The sequence below is a fragment of the Microdochium trichocladiopsis genome, assembly GCF_020744255.1.
Source record: "Microdochium trichocladiopsis strain MPI-CAGE-CH-0230 chromosome Unknown B0I36scaffold_1, whole genome shotgun sequence".
NCBI lineage: Eukaryota > Fungi > Ascomycota > Sordariomycetes > Xylariales > Microdochiaceae > Microdochium > Microdochium trichocladiopsis.
In genome coordinates, this window is record NW_025763544.1 from 3441972 (window position 1) to 3459875 (window position 17904).

A 17904-nucleotide genomic window follows, 5' to 3' on the forward strand; every position below is an offset into this window, starting at 1 on the left:
TGCTGGAATCAGTGGTAGCCTGCCAGACCAAAGGGGCAATAATGCACAAAGAACTATGAAACCTACACCCAGCTATTTCTAGTCTGGAGAAAGTCCATGCCCCTGGGCAGGCTGGGCTGCCACACAAAACGCAGTATGCACCTTGGATCGGAACCGGCAGCGAGTGTCGTCCAGAAAGGCACTATCACTCTGATCACGTATTTGTACTTCATCGCTGACGTATTTCTAAATTGGTGTCGCTGTAACCTCCGTGAAAGGCAGGTCTCGAATATGGTCTTCCAACTCACACAATGAGAAAAAAGCCAGCAGTTCCGTAGCTATGAAGAGTAAAACCTCTGTCATGTCTCATTCCAACCCAGAAACTCCAAGCCATGCCAAATAAAATTCGTGCCACGACGTTCGACTGCTGACAACCTAACCCAACCCGGTCAGACTCACACTTGATACGGCGTGCCACACAAATCCTCCAACGCCATATGCCGATCAACCCATAAATGAGAAAGAACCCTCAGCCAAACTGACAGCCATGTAACGCCGATTGCCACGTACAATCTTCTCGTACGTGATACTTTAGAAGAATACACTATCGCGAGTCGCTAAACAGTGCAAGAAAATTGGAAGCAAACTGCAATGGTTTGCGGCGCTGCCTATGCCACCTCGGAGGTGGCCAAATCGCGCCCAGCGGCGAGATCTGAAGCGATGCTTTCCCAGATACTCCCGTGCGCCTCTCGGTCCACTGTACCCACACGACTCATTTCGTCAACGACCTCGCGCACCTTCTCTACGAACTCTGGCAGTCCAAGTCCGGCGAGCTTCTCACCAGCTGTGCCGGTGGCCTTGACCTTCTCACTGGCAGAGCTGGCTTGTAGGCGTGCAAGCATGTGGTTGCGCACGCGGGTCAAGAGCAGTTTCAGTACAGGTTCGCGCGGCTCAGCGTTCTCCTTCTTGGCGTCCAAACTTGCCGTCAGGATTTTGAGGACAAGAGCACGAAGGTGTGCCTTGGTGGCTGCGGGCATAGAACGACCAGCTTCGAGTGCGGCCATGATGCCGTCAACAGCGGCTGACACACTCAGACTCTTGGAGTCGTCGGTCATGGCTTCCAGAACCACGAAGATGCGACCGGCCTCGCCTTTCCAAGGAGCGCGCACGTCGCGTTTGAGAATGTTCTTGCATTGAAGCAAGATGGCACCTGCTGTGGCGACACGCAGAGTCTGTAAGCCCAACCGCGATCGGCGTTTCACATCCAGAGCGAAAGGGGCAGGGACTGATTCGACTGTGGCCGAAGGCTGCGTAAACTCGTCGAGGAGCATCTGCCAATAAATCTTGTCTGATGTTGGTCGGGATCGCGGGTGGCTGACGCCCTCAGGGTCGCGCCTGGCGGCCTCGGCGTGAACCTTGTCGTGGGCGGCGCGCCACGACGCCTTTGCTGTTTCCAGAGTAACCTGGCCACTTTCAAGATCCTCGGCGAATCTTTTCGCCTCGTATGAGCTTGCGTGCTCCGCCAGTTTAGGGGTGGCAACCTGCAACATATAGTTGGCGTAATCGTAGAGCATAATGTCTATGATCGCAATCAATGCTTCTAGACGATCCACGACATGCCCATTCCTCATTTTATTGTCGACGAAATCTTTGACCTGCTCATCTCGAACTGGCGCGCAGAGCTTGGGCAAAAGCGAACCCATTGAAGCAAAAAACTTCTCGTACGAAAAGCTGCCAGCTCGGAACTGTCGTTGTGCTACATCGGCGTCCAGTATCTCGCCGATGAATGTGTGCATCGAGTTGCCGGGTCGCACAAGGTGCTGCAGCCGGTCCTTGATGTAGTGGGTCATGATCAAAAGGTAGCGGAACTCCTTCTCTTTGTCGTTCTCGCTCGCTCGCAGATCTTTCAGTAGAGGATCCATACGGAGCTTGTGCTGCTCCTGGAAGTATTCGTATTCGATCCTGTACTCCCGGTTGATGGCAAGCTCGTGTACAATGATTCTGTTTTCAGGGAGGATAGGAGGATAAGCGGGATGGTCGATTGCCTGCTTCAGCACGCGACTGCTGGGCGGTGTCGGAGGTGGCGTCAGCGTCCGCAATTGTGAGGAGACGACATCCGCTGCAGAGGCTTGTGGCTCCATAATGTTGTCACTGTCTGGGGCCTCAGCAATTCTTGGTCGCCTGTCGCCCGCTGTCTTCTTGGCGGCTCTGGCCTTGCGCGCTTTCTGAACTGCCTCGAACACAAGCTTCTTCCCCCTCTGAGGACCTGCCAACTTCTTGATGCGAACCATGAGCTTGATCTGGTTGTCTTGGATGCTTTCGCGGTATGCGGCGGTGACCGCCTCTTCAGTCATGCCTTTGACTGACTCCAGTATCGCATCGAGCTCGACAAATTGCATCAGCATGATCTCGATAAGAGCATCCGAGTCGCGTGCTTTCCAGGCAATAAATGCATTGTGGAATGTCGCATACGCCTCTGGTAGCGCCTCTCGTAGTGCTGGAGGCGGAGTATAGCCGTTCAGCGTCGTCAACCTCGATAGAATGTTTTCAAAGGTAATTAGAAGATCTCGTGCTTTGCCCACCAGATCTTGCAGTTGAGGATTTGCTGAGTCATTTCTTGGAATATATTGACCTTGAGCCGAGCTGTTTTGGGCCCGTTTTTTTTGTTCCTCACCGTCGTTGTTATTCAGTACCTGGTTCGGATGCCCCAAGATCATGAAGGCGCTCAGAAAAGTTCGGACGGCGGCCATATCTTCCACAGACCCGGTGTCCCCTTCTCGCAGCCCACACAACCGCAATATTGATGCCGTTGTCACCAGCACATCTTCTTGAGCAAGAAGCTCAACGACAGCCTCGAAAGAGGTGTCACGGACGCTGTCGATGCTGAGACCGAGCTTGGCAAAGTCGTGCACAACCTTTTGCCGGCGAGTCGCCCGCCACCACCACTGTATTCGAGAGACAGCTGTATTTTCACTGAGAGGAGCAGCATCCTGCTCCTTCACATCAGGCAGCACTTCCAGACTCGGCTTCTTTGCACCAAGACTCTGGCCCCTAGATCGCCTGGCAGCCTGGGACTTGCGCAGGTTCTCGCGGCGTTTTTCAGCTTCGGCGAGGCGCTGTTCCATCTGCTGGCGTAGTTGGTGCAGTTGCTGCTCTCTGAGGTCCTTGATTGCTTCTGCCCGGGATTTCGCCCTTCGGACCTCTTCAGCACAAGACGCAACAATCTCTGCCAGATTCTTCTCGCGTGCTTGCGCTGCTGCTAAGGCTCGTTCTTCCGAGTTGGAACTTTTCTGTGACGATGCTTTTGCCATCGCAGCCCTTAGACGGACCTTCTCTGCGTGCGCCGCTCGGTCAGCCAACCTCGCCTTGCGATCCTCGAGAATAGAGGCTCGGCGAAGCTGCTGCGCAATATATTTGCTTTGGGGTCCATCCTCCTGAGCGAAGTTGATGGAGGATCTTGAGGACGAGATGGAATTTCGTCGCGATGAGGCAGCCGAGTCCTTGCGACGAATCTGTGATGGACGGTAGAATCTGGCGGCAATATGAGGAGGCGGCGTATAGACACGTGGGTTGTGCTCATCCACAACCTCTGTGGCCAAATCGTCCATGGTCGTGTCGATGGCTCCTGGGTCGGGCGAACCCACTGACTCTTCTAAGTTGCGAGCAGGGTCGCTGAGATCGGCAGAAGCACGACGCATGATTGCGGGCAGCGCGAAACAAGTTGATCTTGTCGCTTGCGCAAACGAGTGTTAGTGTTGTAGTAGATAGGCGCGTTGCGCGATCGTAGGAAAACGCGCCCGATAGGCAAAATTGGTTGCTGTCCTCTGTCGGCAGTCTCGGATATGGTCTGAGGAGATCAGAGGTGTTCAGGCGTGCTGTTGGGCGAGACTGGAGTGCTTTGTAGCGAGAGTGCAGGGGCGTGAAGGAGTGACGGCGTTGCGCAGGTGCGGCGACCGAGGCAGGACAGCAGCAACAACTCTAGAATGAAAGGAGGAAGTCGCTGATCCCTGTTGTCGATGTCATGCGTGTTTCAAGCGATGTCCCCGAGCGCGGCTGGTAAGATCTCACGGTGGCCGTGTCGTCCCTATGTCTGCGCGTGTGAGCGGCCGTGCTTCTGTCGTGTCAAGCAGTCTGTAACCGCAGTTGCATGTCTTTGGGTAGGTCGCCAAGCGGGTGTGTTGATCATAAAGAAGGACGAGGCGGTGCAAGTCGCTGGTCGGCGGGTGGGAGGCCGGGCACGTAGTGTCAGCATGTGTCAGGATGACGACTGCGGCTGGTGCATGCGCGTGGAACTAATTGGATCGTCAGACCCGCCAGGCCGAGCCAAGGTCTGCGTCACGGAACTGGCGAGGACAGAAGGTGCAAGGCGAGGCGTTGGCGATGGAATGAGTCGCTCACGCGGCAGCCCACCAAGCTGAGACAGGCGTGTGTGCGCGGCGCAAGCGATCCGATAGGCGGCGGCAGCGGGGAGCACGGGCAGGCACGTCGCTCGCCCCGGGAAGCACATGGAAGTGCCAGGAATAACTGGGACGGGGCCGCCTGCCGGGGGGGTTGGATTGGTAAGGTTCCTGCTCCTGGCCGGGGCTGGCCTAGCCCCAGATTCCAGCCCTTATCCTCCAGCCTTCGATCTCAGATCACCTGGGCAGCTCGACATCGCCTTGGCCATTGACAGCTTCGAGAAGAACCAAGGGGGCTGGGGGGCTACTGCAGGCTCTCACCTGATCGCCCGGGCATGGGGCTGGTCAGGCTGCATTGGCGCATGCACGACAAAGTCAAGTTGCGTCGAGTCCCCTCATGCCCAAGGCTGGAATGTCTGGTGCTGCTCAATCCGGGTCACAAGCCCCGGCTCTGTTGGCGGACTCTTGTGATACTGCGGCACAGGGTCTGGATGACCAGAGAGATCAAGCAACAAACCCAGTACTCAGCGTTTCACAGGCTTTTGCCCATAGCCACTTCCGCTGTTTCACTACCCTACCGCACTAACAACCTTGAAAGGTTTCACGCTCAGGCAACTTCTTAGCCGATGTTGATACAGTGCCAGTTTTCTGGCGGGTGGCTCCACCCTTAACATCAGTGAAGACTTCCCATGCCCCTAGGCTTAAGCCCTGGAGTCACCAAGCCTTACACACAATGCCTCTCACGATCTCTGCTCACACTTCAGCTCTCAGGGCAGTGCCGAAGATCCACAAGGAGTTGTGCGACCATGGAGTCTGGGCATATCTGGGTTTAGGGGGGTTGAGGCAGAACACCCAGCGTGTCAACGCGACAGTTCACTGTGCCGGTGCCTGATCTGTGGGTGGGGCCGTCTGGCGACTTCAAGTTAGTTCACGCGCGTGCCACCGCGTTTCTTCCATCAACGTGCTGCACAAACGCCGTAATTGTCACCGCCAGCGCACTTCAGGACACGCAGGACATTTTCTCTCCAGGCATCAGGCGATTCCGAATGCGGCATGTCTTGTAGCAGCAGCGTATTCTGAAGCACTCGCTGCCGTGCACATTTACACAAGCCAAAGTCAGATTCCGGGACCATGTCCGCTTCTCAGTTCACGGGTTCGTCACACCTTGGTCACATTCAAGATCGGATGGCCCACTGACATAGATCACAACCTCAGAGGCGGACACGATCCGTATCCTGATTGCCACAGACAACCATGTCGGGTATGAGGAGCGGGACCCTATACGAACAGATGACAGCTGGAGGACATTCGACGAGATTATGAACATCGCCCGGACTGAAGATGTAAGGCCGTCTTGTTTCCAGACGAAGACGCCATACTGACACACAGCCGCACCATGGCAGGTAGACATGGTTCTCTTAGCTGGCGATCTCTTTCATGACAACAAGCCGTCACGAAAGTCCATGTATCAGGTCATGCGGTCACTGCGCAAGAACTGCCTGGGCATGAAACCTTGTGAGCTGCAGTTCATGAGCGACGCGAGTGACGTTTTTGATAGCGCCTTCAGCCATGTCAACTATGAAGACCCGGACATCAACATTTCCATCCCCGTCTTTTCAATACACGGTAACCATGACGATCCAAGCGGTGAGGGCAACTATTGCTCACTCGACCTTCTCCAAGTTGCTGGTCTTGTCAACTACTTTGGCCGTGTGCCGGAAGCGGATAACATCGAGGTCAAACCGGTGCTGCTCCAAAAGGGAGGCACGAAACTGGCCCTGTTTGGGCTGAGCAACGTTCGCGATGAGCGCATGTTCCGAACATTCCGAGATCACAGGGTCAAGTGGTTTCGACCAAATGTGCAGTCATCTGACTGGTTCAATCTGTTGGCTGTCCACCAGAACCACCACGCACACACAGCAACTGGCTATCTTCCCGAAAACATGCTGCCAGAGTGGATGGATCTGGTTGTCTGGGGCCACGAGCACGAATGCTTGATTGATCCTGTCCACAACCCGGAGACGGGTTTCCACGTCATGCAGCCTGGCTCGTCAGTAGCGACCTCACTAGTTCCCGGTGAAGCTGTCGCAAAACACGTGGCAATCATGAGTATTGTCGGCAAGGACTTTACAATAGAAAAGCACAGACTCAAGAGCGTTCGGCCGTTTGTTACGCGCGAAATCATCCTGCACAGTGACAAGCGGTTCAAGGGATTGGAAAAACGCAAGGACAACCGTGGGGAGTTGACGCGGAAGTTGATGGAAGTCGTGGAGGAGATGATTGAGGAAGCTAACACAGAGTGGAACTCGATACAGGAAGAGGAGATAGACCCTCGTGAAAGACCTCTGCCGCTTGTGAGGTTGAAAGTCGAATACACTGCGCCTGATGGCGGCCAATTTGACATTGAGAACCCACAGCGGTTCTCGAATCGCTTCAGCAACAAAGTCGCCAACACCAATGATGTGGTCTATTTCTATCGCAAGAAGAAGGTCGCAAGTGAGTATGCATAGTTCTTTTGGCTGGAAGCATGCTGGCTAACCTGATGTGGTCAAACAGAGAACGAGAAAGCTGCCGATGTCGCCGAGGAGATTCTGGCCAACTTGGACCCGGATGAGATCCAAGTGAGCTCCTTAGTCGAAGAGTTTCTTGCTGCACAGTCATTGAAGATCCTGCCCCAAGCACCCTTCGGAGATGCTGTGACGCAATTCGTGACAAAGGACGACAAACATGCTATGGAGCACTTTGTCAGCGAGTCCTTGTCTGGACAAGTCCGGCAAATGCTGTCATTGGAGGACGATGAGGAAGATCTCGAGAATGCCATGACTCTGTTCAAGCAGAAACTTGAGCAGCAGTTCAAGCTCGGCGGCATAAAGCAGAGCAAGATGCGCAGATACAAACCTCAGCCGGATGGCTGGGACTCGGACCTTGACGGTCATTGGCAAGACCAACCAGAAGCGATAGACACGGGTGGCCCAGCACCCACCGTTAGCACGAAGGCGGCTACTACTGCCTCCAGAACCACAACCCGCGGACGGAAGACCACGCAGGTCGTCGATGACGACGATGAGGACATGGACGATGCTGAGTCTGTTGCGCCAGCACCCAAAACGCGTACTAGAGCGCCAGCCGCCAAAAAAGCTGCACCAAAACCCAAAGCTCCGGCAAAGAAACCTGCGGCTAAAGGACGGGGCAAGAAAGCGCAAGTTTTCGAGCAAAGCGACGACGAAGACGAGGACGACGTTTTCATGGATGACGATGATCATGACCCGCCTGTGCCGGCCCCCAAACGGACGACAGCGACCAGAACCACAACGACGCGCTCACAGCCCACACGTGCAGCTGCAACAGCTACAGCCACGAAGACACGGCAGAGCAAGCTCAACTTCTCGTCGCAGAAGGCCACTCAACAAGAGCCCATGGAGATTAGCGATGACGCTATTTCCGACGACCCCTTCGAGTCCATGCCATCAACAAGGTCGCGTGGGCGTTGATGCCGTCATGAGCAACATCACTTGCCACTCAACCATTTCATTACTGCCTTGTTGCCCAATCATAATCTACAACAGCTCTGATCTCAAGGGACGTCTTGTATGGGGGTCTCGAGGTATGACGAGAGCGTATCAGACCGGACGAGAAATGAATATTGGGCGAAACCACCACCAATCTGAGTGCTGCAGGCCATCTTTGCGGATTCGCTGGATATTCAGCCCTGTTCTGTCGAGAACCTCGATGCTTGGTTGGCATCTGGGCTCAGACAACCAGACTGGCCGCAGATTGATTCCTTCTCTGCCAAAGTATTGTTGATGCCACTCTGCCGGCAGAGACAGGGTTTGTGTAGTTCTGCATCATGGATGAAAGTAATAGCTAGATCCCCTCACTAAGCCCGGCAGCGGGCGACCAGGACACCTGCATAAGTGCTTCGGAGTGTTGATGTCCGCCAGACTGTGTGGTGAGTTTATGGATGCTGCAGGGCTTGACGCTAGTGCTCGCATGGCTGTCTGCGACCCACCACCATGACACAGGCAGGGCCAACTCACATGCCTTGGCCCGGCCCGGAGCAGCAGAGCATATTGACTCGCGATGCCCTCATGGCCACCTATGAGGATGAAGAACTCTGTCGGCGGCCTGCGGAGGGTACCGATGGCGCCCTCTGTGCTCTGGCCAGTACTTGCGGCGGCTAGTCGCTGCGCAATTGCGCCTTAGAGATGGACCTGACGTGCCCGTGATTTCACAGCCCTGAGCCGCACTCGAGGCAAGAGTGGGCACTGTCGGCTCCTGGTTCCCCAGTTCTCCATCTTTTTTTCACTCACCTTGGCCAGGGCCAGCCGACCTCGCCCGACTGCCAATCTGCCCTTTATTTGTATCATTGCTCTCCCACTCTCCTCCGCCAGCAAAGCCCGCAGCCTGTGGACAACAGCCTTTCCCGGAGCCTGCTCACGACTGCCCGTGTGCCACGACCTCACAGCATCCGACAGAAGCCGCTCTTGCCGTGCCGTCAGCCTCGGGGGCCCCGCGTATTTCCGCCGAAGAAAGAACTATTGGGGGCTCACGCAAGCCGGTGTCGCAGCGCAGTCCCAGGCAGCCCAAGACCTCGCTCCGTCCCAGCACGATCCGCGCAGCTTTTTGCTCCTTGCTTTTTGCGCACGTGGGCACACCCTACTGCAAATCAACATCACCAGCCCAGCCCAGTCCAGTCCTACGCACAGGAGGCGCTGTCGCACCTGCAGCAGTGTGTGTGCCCGCCCCGTGGTTGGCTGTCGCTGCCGTGAGAACCCTTACTGATTCACCACAGAGTTTTACCCCCCTGCTCGCCTTATCGGTTATATCTGCGCCTTGCCCGACAGCGGCCCCGCGCCCTAGACTCTCTCCTCCATCATGGGCGACATGGCGAACGAGATCAAGCTGCTCTCTGGCTCAAGCCACCCGAGCCTGGCCAAGTCGGTCGCCGACCGGTACGTCGCTGCTTCATCATATTTTCTCGTCACAACACCCCCTGCACAATCCCTGTCCCTGCCCGACTTCCCTGGGGCGCATCAACGTCCAGCATGCTACGCCAAGCATCAATTGCGCCTCGCGGCAGCATCCCGTGATGGTATCACGGCTCTACCATAATAGTCAAATCACGCGATGGCAGAGCTCATTTGGTGCTGTGAATGTGATAGCTTGGACGTGTTTGATTCTGTGTTGCTGACGATGACCATGTATGAGTAGACTGGGTATCGAGATTGCAAAGACCATGAGTTTGAACTACTCCAACCAGGAGACGAGCGTCACGATTGGAGAATCAGTGCGCGACGAAGATGGTATGGCCACGGCCAGGTCCTCTTGAAGCTGTGTTGCGCACTGGCTTCAGGATTCGAGAGCTAACCTGCGTCTGCTCCTGCAGTCTTCATCCTCCAGTCTACCGCGCCAGGTGACATCAACGACGGCCTCATGGAGCTCCTCATCATGATCCACGCCTGCCGCACCGCCTCGGCTCGCAGAATCACAGCCGTCATTCCCAATTTCCCCTACGCCCGACAGGACAAGAAGGACAAGAGTCGTGCCCCGATCTCAGCCAAGCTCATCGCCAACATGCTGCAAACAGCTGGGTGCAACCACGTCATCACCATGGACCTGCACGCTTCTCAGATCCAGGGCTTCTTCAACGTCCCTGTCGACAACCTCTACGCCGAGCCGAGCGTCCTGCGTTGGATCCGCGAGAACCGGGGTGGAGAGGACACTGTCATTGTCAGTCCCGATGCTGGTGGCGCCAAGAGGGCGACTTCTATTGCCGACCGTCTGGATCGTGCTTTCGCCCTGATCCACAAGGAGCGCCCCCGTCCCAACGTTGTCGGCCGCATGGTCCTCGTTGGCGATGTTGTGGACAAGGTCGCCATCCTTGTTGACGACATGGCAGACACATGTGGTACCCTTGCGTAAGTCATCTCTTGTCAAATCCGCTCTAGACCGTGCGCTGACCCTTCCCTATAGCAAGGCGGCTCAGACAGTCAAGGATCACGGCGCCAAAGAGGTCATCGCCATTGTGACGCACGGTATTCTGAGTGGTAGGTCGGCCTCATTACGTGTATGCTGTTCTCTAGGTTAGAGCTAACCGAGACGTCCAGGTGATGCTATCAACATCCTCAACAACAGTGTGCTGAGCCAGATCGTCGTCACCAACACCGTGCCTCTTGGCGACAAGATCAACAAGTGCAAGAAGCTGCGCGTCATTGACGTCTCGCCCACGCTGGCCGAGGCCATCAGAAGAACTCACAACGGAGAGAGTGTCAGGTAAGTCTCCATATATCAGAGTGGCCATGCTTTACGCTACAAGTTACGTACTGACGTGCAATCGAACAGCTTCCTCTTCTCGCACGCTCCGTTATAATCAACGACTACGAGCCGGCGGAGGGGCTTGTGCTCTATAGCCAGTTCGCAGACGGAGTGCGGTTGAAGTGCGAGTTTAGAAGCATTTGGGATACAAATTTGTCAAAGGACGGATCAAAAATTGTGTGTGGGCGAGGAGTTATTATCATCGTTATTGCTTCAAAGGTCTTCACTACCACCATAAACCAAAACATTGCATTTCTTGGGCCGTCAATCGCGTGTGATCGCTGATACTACCAAAATCTGCCTGCTATATATATCTTCACAATATACAAAACGTACATGTCGGAATACCGTCCTGCTGTCGGTTCTGCCGTATCGAGTCTGGAATTGTTACGATGGGGGGGGCCGCAAGTGCGAGAGATGTGCAATCATGAAGCAAGCACTCTCAAAGTTTCGTCCTCTTTTGTTTGAACAGACCTGCAGGCTAACCTACCTGCCGTGGATGAGCCAGCCTCAACGCAAGGGGGCATACCCATCCAGAAATATCAAGTTCATGCAATTATACAATTGCTCCGTAACCATTTATGGAATTATACAACGGGAGAGCTTCATCTTACTCGCGGCGGAAATGTTCATTATTGCACTGTTGCTGGATGTGACAAGAGGTACAAAGCCTTGATCAGCATTCACATAAGTGGTGTCCAGTAAACACGAGCAAGCAGTACGAGACAAAGTATGCGATCATCGGGCCAGTGTGCTTTCTTTCATAAGTTTTTTGTCTTTTTGGAGGGGAGGCCCCCCAGCCTTGGTAGATGAGGAAGGGGGGCCCAGATGTGTTTTGATGTGGTACAAAAGAAGTTCATGGTATCTCTTTCGTATCTGAACTCTTCTTTTCCTGTACCCTCCCCCGAGTTGTTTGAACAAAAAGAAGCTCTTCCTTGCAGCAGGGAGGTGATGATGTGGCCTGCACAGTGTAGGCGCGCTTATGCCCGTCATGCTGCCTCCCGCGCTTGACCTTCTTTTCGTATCTCCGAGAACCCAGTCATGAATTTTTACTCCCAAATGCAAGAACCAGATGATGAAGACACCGACCCAACAACGCCTGTAATAATTTACTTGCGCATAGAGCTGGCACGTCTCTTGCGAGACTCGGCCTTCTGGGCCTTGGCCTCAGAGACACGCTTGGCCAGGATCTGGGCGTACTCGTTCTGTAGGAAGACATGTTAGTCATTGCACTCATGACTAGGCAGGGTGTTGATTTGACGTACAGCCTCATCCTTGACCTTCTCGGCCTGGCGGCGCTTGAGGGCGATCCGGTGGCGCTTGTGCTGGAGGCGCTGAGGAGTGACGAGTCTCTGGATCTTGGGAGCCTTGGTGTAGGCAGCCTTGCCCTCGCCCTTGGGCTGGACCTCACGTCTGATGACGTACTTGCGGACCTATATGATGGGAGAAGAACCCTTATTAATATCTCGTGTGTTTTTCCTTTCGATCGGTGTTGTACGCTCAGACTCTGCTCCGGCATTGCTCGAGTGGGACTCCGAAAGAACCTCATTCTTTCTTCATCCCACACAAGCAACGACCGGGCAGGCGACGACGATTGTTGTACTTACATCGTCATCCTTGCTGAGACCGAAGAAGCGGCGGATCTTGGTGGCACGCTTGGGGCCGAGGCGCTTGGGGTGGACGACGTCGGTCAGGCCGGGGATCTCGTTCTCGCCCTGCTTGACGACGGAGAGGGCAAGGACGGAAAGGTCCATGGCGACGATGCAGCCACGGACGGACTTCCTCTTGCGCTCGCCGGTGCGGCGGGGGCGGTAGCAGGAGTGACCCTCAGAGAGCAGGAGTCTGACACGGGTAGGGTGCATGACACCCTGCTTCATGGGGAAACCCTGCTTGTCGTTGCCGCCGGTGATGCGGAAGATGTAGCCCTTGAACTCATCGCCGAGGTTGTCGCCGGGAACTTCTTGACCCATCTAAACAAGCAAAGGCATGTTAGTTTGTGTTGCATAGAATCGGCCATTGTGCGGATCGATGGAGCGACAGAAGGCGGTAAAGATCGACTATCGACGAAGCCCGACGAACAGGCCAGGCGTCCGTCTCAAATCCTTCCTTGCGCGCGCTTCGTCGGGTGTCTCGAATTCCGTTCTTTTCGGCCGGTGTGGTGCATGTTTTCCCGGAGTGCCGTGGCAACGTACGCGCTTCTCCATGAAGTCACGGAGCTTTCTCTCATCCTCGATCTCGACGAGCTTCTGGCTGCCATTGGCAGGGTAGGAGATGTTCAACTTCATCTCGGCGGTGTTGGGTGGTCGACTGGTCGTTGGGTGTGCTGGGGAAAGAGAAGTCGTAGGAGTCCACCAAAAATCGCAGAACTTCGCAACACTGGGAGATGGGCCATACGGACAGGGGGGGTTTGTGATTTTGCTCGCCTAAAATTTCACGGCCGTGCCTGCCTTGTGTGGACCCATGCGGGAGCCCCTTCCAGGTTGTAGGGTTGGAGCACGGACCAGGCTGGGAGTCTGCTTATCCGCGTCCTTATCAGAGCCAGTCTGGCCAAGCTCCGCACGAGTGCCCGGAGTCTGGCCGCCTCTGATGCTTGACATCGGCGAGTGCTCATCCGCATGGTGTATGCGCAGCAACCATGCAAAGGGCCTATGCTACGCCGGGCTCCTGATCACACATGCTGTCTGTGAAGCGAACTTCTCAAGCTCACCAAGATGGCATCCTCCGTCAAACTCCATCCTCGACCTCTCGAAAAGTCAACCGAGCCGCTGGACCAGTTTCCTTCTGTAATCCAGACGCCAGCAGGCTTGGCTATTCTTGAGCTACAAGGCACAATCAACTTGCCGGAAACTGATGAGTCGGACAGCACCGCAATCCCTATCGGAAGACTTTCATTCCCGGACTACCATCCAGACACCCAGGACAGCTCGGGCACGGCTTGGATGAAGCGGGTGCACCTTTTCATCGGTCAGAATCAACGGCTGACAGGGGAGGTCAAGAAACTGCCCAAGGCAATTGCTATTCTGCGTAAACGGCATTCTCGGGATGATACCCCCATGAAGGATGGTCCCCTAGGGACGGCCAGCGAAGACCTCGAGGTCTTCGAAATTGTAAAGTACAAGCTCATGTTCAGTCACCGGCCTGAGCCAGTCGGCACGTCTTGAGTCCTGTCAAACGCTCACATGACCTTGCCACCACCTGATGACCGCCTCAACCACCACCAGATTGGGGAATGACAGTCACTCATCCGGGTCATGATCGAGACTGGATCAGCGGTATAAGGACATCCGCAATCTTGTCGCCCATCAGGTCATACCCAGCCGCGGAAAAGTGCACGCCGTCTGTATCCCAGTATTTCGAACGATCTGCGCTGCTCATGGTGTGGTACGGAAACTCTTTGTAAAGGTCCAAAGAGGAACTATGTGGTCGTCAGCGTTGCAACGTACACATATGTATGATTTTGGCCCCGCGCGACTGGTTGGGTTGACTTACAAAGCTGCGTGGTCGTAAGACCTGATTGCATCGTTGACCGCTGCTCTTTTGTCGTCAATCTTCTGGATCTTGGCGCGATATTCTGGAATTGTCATAGCCAGGACACGGCTGCCCTCTGCTATGGGAAATTCCCAAACCTGCTTCAGCGCAGCAATGATTGCATCTGCAGGCTTGTTCCAGTTGATATCACTGGCCTCCGGTCAATTATGAAGGCTGTCAAAGCGCGGTAGTCCGGACTCACTTCGATCCACCCAGAATGATTGCCCAGTCGAACGGACGATCAGCGACGGACCCTATTTGCCGTACGCTTCAGCGACTGCGGAACGAAAAGAATGGTCCGGCACAGATGGGGGAATCATACATGCTGCCTCAAGTCGTTCGTCGAAGCCGCCTTGAGTGACTTGATCTCCATGCTTGCCTTCGACCTGGCACTCGATTTCATGGTCCGGGAATGCCTGTTGGAGCCTGGTTCTTAACTTCAGTGCGTATGGGTGTTCCATCCCTGCCGTTGATCCAGCCGTCAACGAGTCGCCAACACAGAGAATGTTCAGAGTTGTCATTTTGCTGTCCGGACCTGTGAACGCAGTTCGATGGATATTGTACCGGAGATGGATACGTGAATTTCATCTCTGATGTTTCAAGAGGAATATATGACCAGTGACTGGGAGTACACAGTGAAGAATGATGGTTTAGTAAGCCGGGAAGTCGCGAGGCCACGCTGCCTAAGCCTCGTGTGCCGAGTTCACCAGTACCAGGACAGAGACTCAGCGGCCAAACTCTGCAGATTGTCTTGAGAAAAAGCCTATGGTGTTGTTCTAAATGCTGACGGAAAGCAACAAACTGGTTCTTGAGTAGAAGGACCCAGACAGAACACCCGGGCTCAAGCGCCAAACAGTGAGGAAACTGCTAAAACCAATCAGAAAGAAAATTATGTCTCCGAATAGCGGCAGATATCATAATCGCCACTGAAAATAAAGTACAGCTAGCCCAATGCCATCCTCGTCATTGTGATTCCCAGCAGTTACGGCATTCCAGCCGGAGCAAACTGAACGTGAGGCCCCGCACCCGACTCCCCCATGCCGGAAATCTTATGTAATCGCGGATCCGTATCCCGAACTCTCCCTCCGACGGCGCGACCACCACCAAATGCAGCAAGCAGCTATTTGTATTGACCATCGAACGCTGCGCGCAACCATCGATAATATCCACGGCCAGGGATCGACATTTCAAGTACCTCACAAGCGCGCTCGTAGGAACCGTCGCAGCCAGCTTTTCAAACACCAGCGCGAGAGGCTTTGCACAGAAAATCACGTCAAGCCCGCACGCATCGGCGTCGCGACATTCCGCCGTCCTGAGATTCACCTGATCCATCCCACAAGACGAGCGGCATCGGCCTGTCGAACATGCAGACCGACAACGCGGACTCGGCCGCCGCGCCGACGGAATCGCAACAGCAGCAGTCACAACCTCCCGCTTCGCAGCAACAGCAGCAGCAAGCATCAACACAGCAGCCCGCAGCGGCTCCTGCCCAGGATGCGGCGGCGCCGCCGCTGCCAGAATCCAAGATGCCCACGCGCAAGGACACGTCTCTGAAGGAATTCCTCAACAAGATGGATGACTACGCGCCTATCGTATGTGGCCCTAACCCCCTCTCCCCCACCTCTTTACCATTGAGCTCGCTTGTCGTCGTCGTCGTCGTCGTCGTCATCGTCGCAGATCCCATGCTGACTTGCTCCCTCTCTCTTTCCGCAACCGCGCAGATCCCCGACGCAGTCACAAACTACTACATGACCAAAGCCGGCCTCCCGCCCCCGCCACACACGGACCCGCGGCTGGCGCGCCTGATTGCGCTCGCCGTGCAGAAGTTTGTCGCCGACGTCGCCGCCGACGCGTACCAGTACAGCCGCATCCGCGCGTCCAACACCAGCACCAACAACCCCATGGGCAACCTCGGCGCGGCCGCGGGCATTCCCATGCCGGGCCAGGCGCCCGGCGGCTCGAGCAAGGACCAAGGCAAAGGCGGGCCGCTGGGTATCCAGCGCGCGGGCTATGGCGGTGGCGGGCAGGGCGGCAGCCAGAACCGGACGGTGCTGACGATGGAGGACCTCGGCATGGCGGTGGGCGAGTATGGCGTGAATGTCAAGAGGAGCGAGTTCTACCGGTGAGGCAAAGGCAGGTGAGCCCTGCAAGGGGCGCCGGCACACCGCTCTGGGTCGCTGGAGTTGTGGACTGGGAGACAGGAGTGCTTTGTCCCCATTATTAGTGGTGTTTTCGTGCGGAATCTGAGCTCCGCGTGTGCTTTTTTGATACGCATTTTCTAAGAGGCTTGCAATCAGGGGTTAGGCGCATATCATGGCGTTTGGGGCCGCATTATGGCATGAATATATCAGAATTAGGAAACCAACGCGTGCTCTCTGTGCCAGACGACGTCCAGGATGATGCGTATGAGCCTCTGCATGCGCTCACGAAAGCAAAACCACGTCTTTACAACAATCTGCGACTGATCCATGTCTTGGCGTCTTTCATTGACTCGTAAATGTACAGTTCCCCCCATTTCTTGTAATGTACAATATCAAACACAAACTTGTCCATGACTTCCTCTCCTCGTCTATTTATTCCAGATGAATGGCCTCCTCGTCCTAGAAAGACAAGATAGTCAGCAAACTGCTCTTTATACCCCCCCCCCCCCCCCCCCGAAAACCACGACCCCATAACAACAAATGAGATGGGAGGGACCGGGAGAAAAAGAAAGACGTACATTGAAAACTCGCCAAGCTTGTGACCGACCATGTCCTCGGTGATGAACACGTCGGTGTAGTCCTTGCCGTTGTGCACCTGGAACTTGAGCCCGACGAAGCTCGGCAAGATCGTGGCCGAGCGGGCCTGCGTGCGTATCGGCTTGGCCTTGACACCTGGCGCGGGGCGGACGATGGGGAGCCTGTTTTCCGTGGCGTATGATGGTTCTTTGTTAGCTGCGTCCGCTTGTCTGGCGCAATTTCTCTTCTGCTTTTCCTGTCGGTTCTCGTGTGCCGCTCGACGTCTCCCTTTACTATCTGATGTGCTGCATTCCCCGTCCGGATTGAAACGGGTCTGGCTCTTGGGACTGTGTTCGACTTGCGTGCGAAGAGGCTTCCAAGAGCTATGCCCCCCAGCTGTGCCTCTGTTGCCACCCATGCAACCCCCTGTGTGGTGCGGAAGTGTTCATCATAGTCGAGAGTCAAAGGGACGAGAGCGAGGCAGATCGAGACCGGGCGAGGTTGAGATCACGAAAGGGTCAGGTCGCATGCTTACGGGACAATGTGAGGGCCTGCAAGATGATTCAACGGATCAGTCAGCCTGCCTCTATATGTTGTGCACCCGCTCGGGCGGTGGTCGGGAGCAGCGATTGACCATGAGGGGGCTCATGACATACCTTTCCAGACCGAACGGCCCTTGAGAAGGCACCGGGTGGGCTGCATCCTGGCCGTGTGCTATGTGTGTAGGCGTGTGCGCGCGCGAGTACGGTGCGGGACGGGTTTGCAACTGGCGATGCGCGGATACCGCGAGTTTGAGGCGGCTGGAGGGGAGGGCGTGGGGGATCGTGCAGTTGTGGTGAGCGGTTCGTTTGGAGGTGTCTTGTGGGATTCGGGCCTGGCGTGGGTAGTGCTGGGGAAATCCAAAAGTTGAAGATCTGGAAGCCGCGCCGAGACCCTCGAAATGGTTTAGCGCGCCGGGGGCCGACCTG

At 55.5% G+C, this 17904-nt stretch overlaps 8 protein-coding genes across 8 annotated transcripts; 4 read left to right on the top strand and 4 right to left on the bottom strand.

Annotated features, from left to right (window-relative positions):
- Positions 1-647: 647 nt before the first annotated feature.
- B0I36DRAFT_234052 (IQ calmodulin-binding domain-containing family protein) lies at positions 648-3677 on the bottom strand (the record flags this gene model as incomplete). Its single annotated transcript, XM_046149268.1, has 1 exon — positions 648-3677. One exon carries the CDS (start codon positions 3675-3677, stop codon positions 648-650), a length of 3030 nt encoding a protein of 1009 aa, XP_046018720.1.
- Positions 3678-5507: 1830 nt separating this feature from the next.
- Positions 5508-7867, top strand: B0I36DRAFT_357934 (Metallo-dependent phosphatase-like protein; the record flags this gene model as incomplete). The annotated part of the gene is made up of 4 exons (XM_046157875.1): positions 5508-5529; positions 5592-5719; positions 5780-6872; positions 6933-7867. 4 exons carry the CDS (start codon positions 5508-5510, stop codon positions 7865-7867), a joined length of 2178 nt encoding a protein of 725 aa, XP_046018721.1.
- Positions 7868-9251: 1384 nt separating this feature from the next.
- Positions 9252-10746, top strand: B0I36DRAFT_371220 (ribose-phosphate pyrophosphokinase 3; the record flags this gene model as incomplete). Its single annotated transcript, XM_046159996.1, has 6 exons — positions 9252-9328; positions 9588-9679; positions 9763-10294; positions 10350-10423; positions 10484-10649; positions 10719-10746. 6 exons carry the CDS (start codon positions 9252-9254, stop codon positions 10744-10746), a joined length of 969 nt encoding a protein of 322 aa, XP_046018722.1.
- Positions 10747-11371: 625 nt separating this feature from the next.
- On the bottom strand, positions 11372-13063 carry B0I36DRAFT_311207 (ribosomal protein S6e). Its single transcript, XM_046152341.1, has 4 exons — positions 12884-13063; positions 12299-12661; positions 11957-12124; positions 11372-11896 (listed from the first exon to the last, which is right to left on the bottom strand). Exons 1-4 carry the CDS (start codon positions 12974-12976, stop codon positions 11801-11803), a joined length of 720 nt encoding a protein of 239 aa, XP_046018723.1. The 5' UTR covers positions 12977-13063; the 3' UTR covers positions 11372-11800.
- Positions 13064-13402: 339 nt separating this feature from the next.
- On the top strand, positions 13403-13852 carry B0I36DRAFT_357937 (chromosome transmission fidelity protein 8; the record flags this gene model as incomplete). The annotated part of the gene is made up of 1 exon (XM_046157876.1): positions 13403-13852. One exon carries the CDS (start codon positions 13403-13405, stop codon positions 13850-13852), a length of 450 nt encoding a protein of 149 aa, XP_046018724.1.
- Positions 13853-13940: 88 nt separating this feature from the next.
- B0I36DRAFT_357938 (SGNH hydrolase-type esterase domain-containing protein) lies at positions 13941-14740 on the bottom strand (the record flags this gene model as incomplete). Its single annotated transcript, XM_046157877.1, has 4 exons — positions 13941-14106; positions 14181-14369; positions 14422-14473; positions 14542-14740. 4 exons carry the CDS (start codon positions 14738-14740, stop codon positions 13941-13943), a joined length of 606 nt encoding a protein of 201 aa, XP_046018725.1.
- A 588-nt stretch (positions 14741-15328) lies between these two features.
- On the top strand, positions 15329-16585 carry B0I36DRAFT_311213 (transcription initiation factor TFIID 23-30kDa subunit-domain-containing protein). The gene is made up of 2 exons (XM_046152342.1): positions 15329-15811; positions 15941-16585. Exons 1-2 carry the CDS (start codon positions 15584-15586, stop codon positions 16343-16345), a joined length of 633 nt encoding a protein of 210 aa, XP_046018726.1. The 5' UTR covers positions 15329-15583; the 3' UTR covers positions 16346-16585.
- B0I36DRAFT_311217 (uncharacterized protein) lies at positions 16586-17828 on the bottom strand (the record flags this gene model as incomplete). The annotated part of the gene is made up of 4 exons (XM_046152343.1): positions 17593-17828; positions 17472-17487; positions 16939-17118; positions 16586-16819 (listed from the first exon to the last, which is right to left on the bottom strand). Coding segments are annotated over exons 1-4 (269 nt in total), but the record flags the coding sequence as incomplete, so codon positions are not given.
- Between the last annotated feature and the right edge of the window lie 76 nt (positions 17829-17904).

What these genes read in the sequence shown, in the direction of transcription:
- B0I36DRAFT_311207 (XM_046152341.1), bottom strand. Translation starts at nt 12,976, where the DNA reads ATGAAGTTGAACATCTCCTACCCTGCCAATGGCAGCCAGAAGCTCGTC. An exon ending in GTGACTTCATGGAGAAGCGC is followed by an intron (nt 12,662 to 12,883) that starts GTACGTTGCCAC and finishes TTGCTTGTTTAG; the next exon opens with ATGGGTCAAGAAGTTCCCGG. An exon ending in GTCTCAGCAAGGATGACGAT is followed by an intron (nt 12,125 to 12,298) that starts GTAAGTACAACA and finishes CCCATCATATAG; the next exon opens with GTCCGCAAGTACGTCATCAG.
- B0I36DRAFT_311213 (XM_046152342.1), top strand. Translation starts at nt 15,584, where the DNA reads ATGCAGACCGACAACGCGGACTCGGCCGCCGCGCCGACGGAATCGCAA. An exon ending in TGGATGACTACGCGCCTATC is followed by an intron (nt 15,812 to 15,940) that starts GTATGTGGCCCT and finishes GCAACCGCGCAG; the next exon opens with ATCCCCGACGCAGTCACAAA.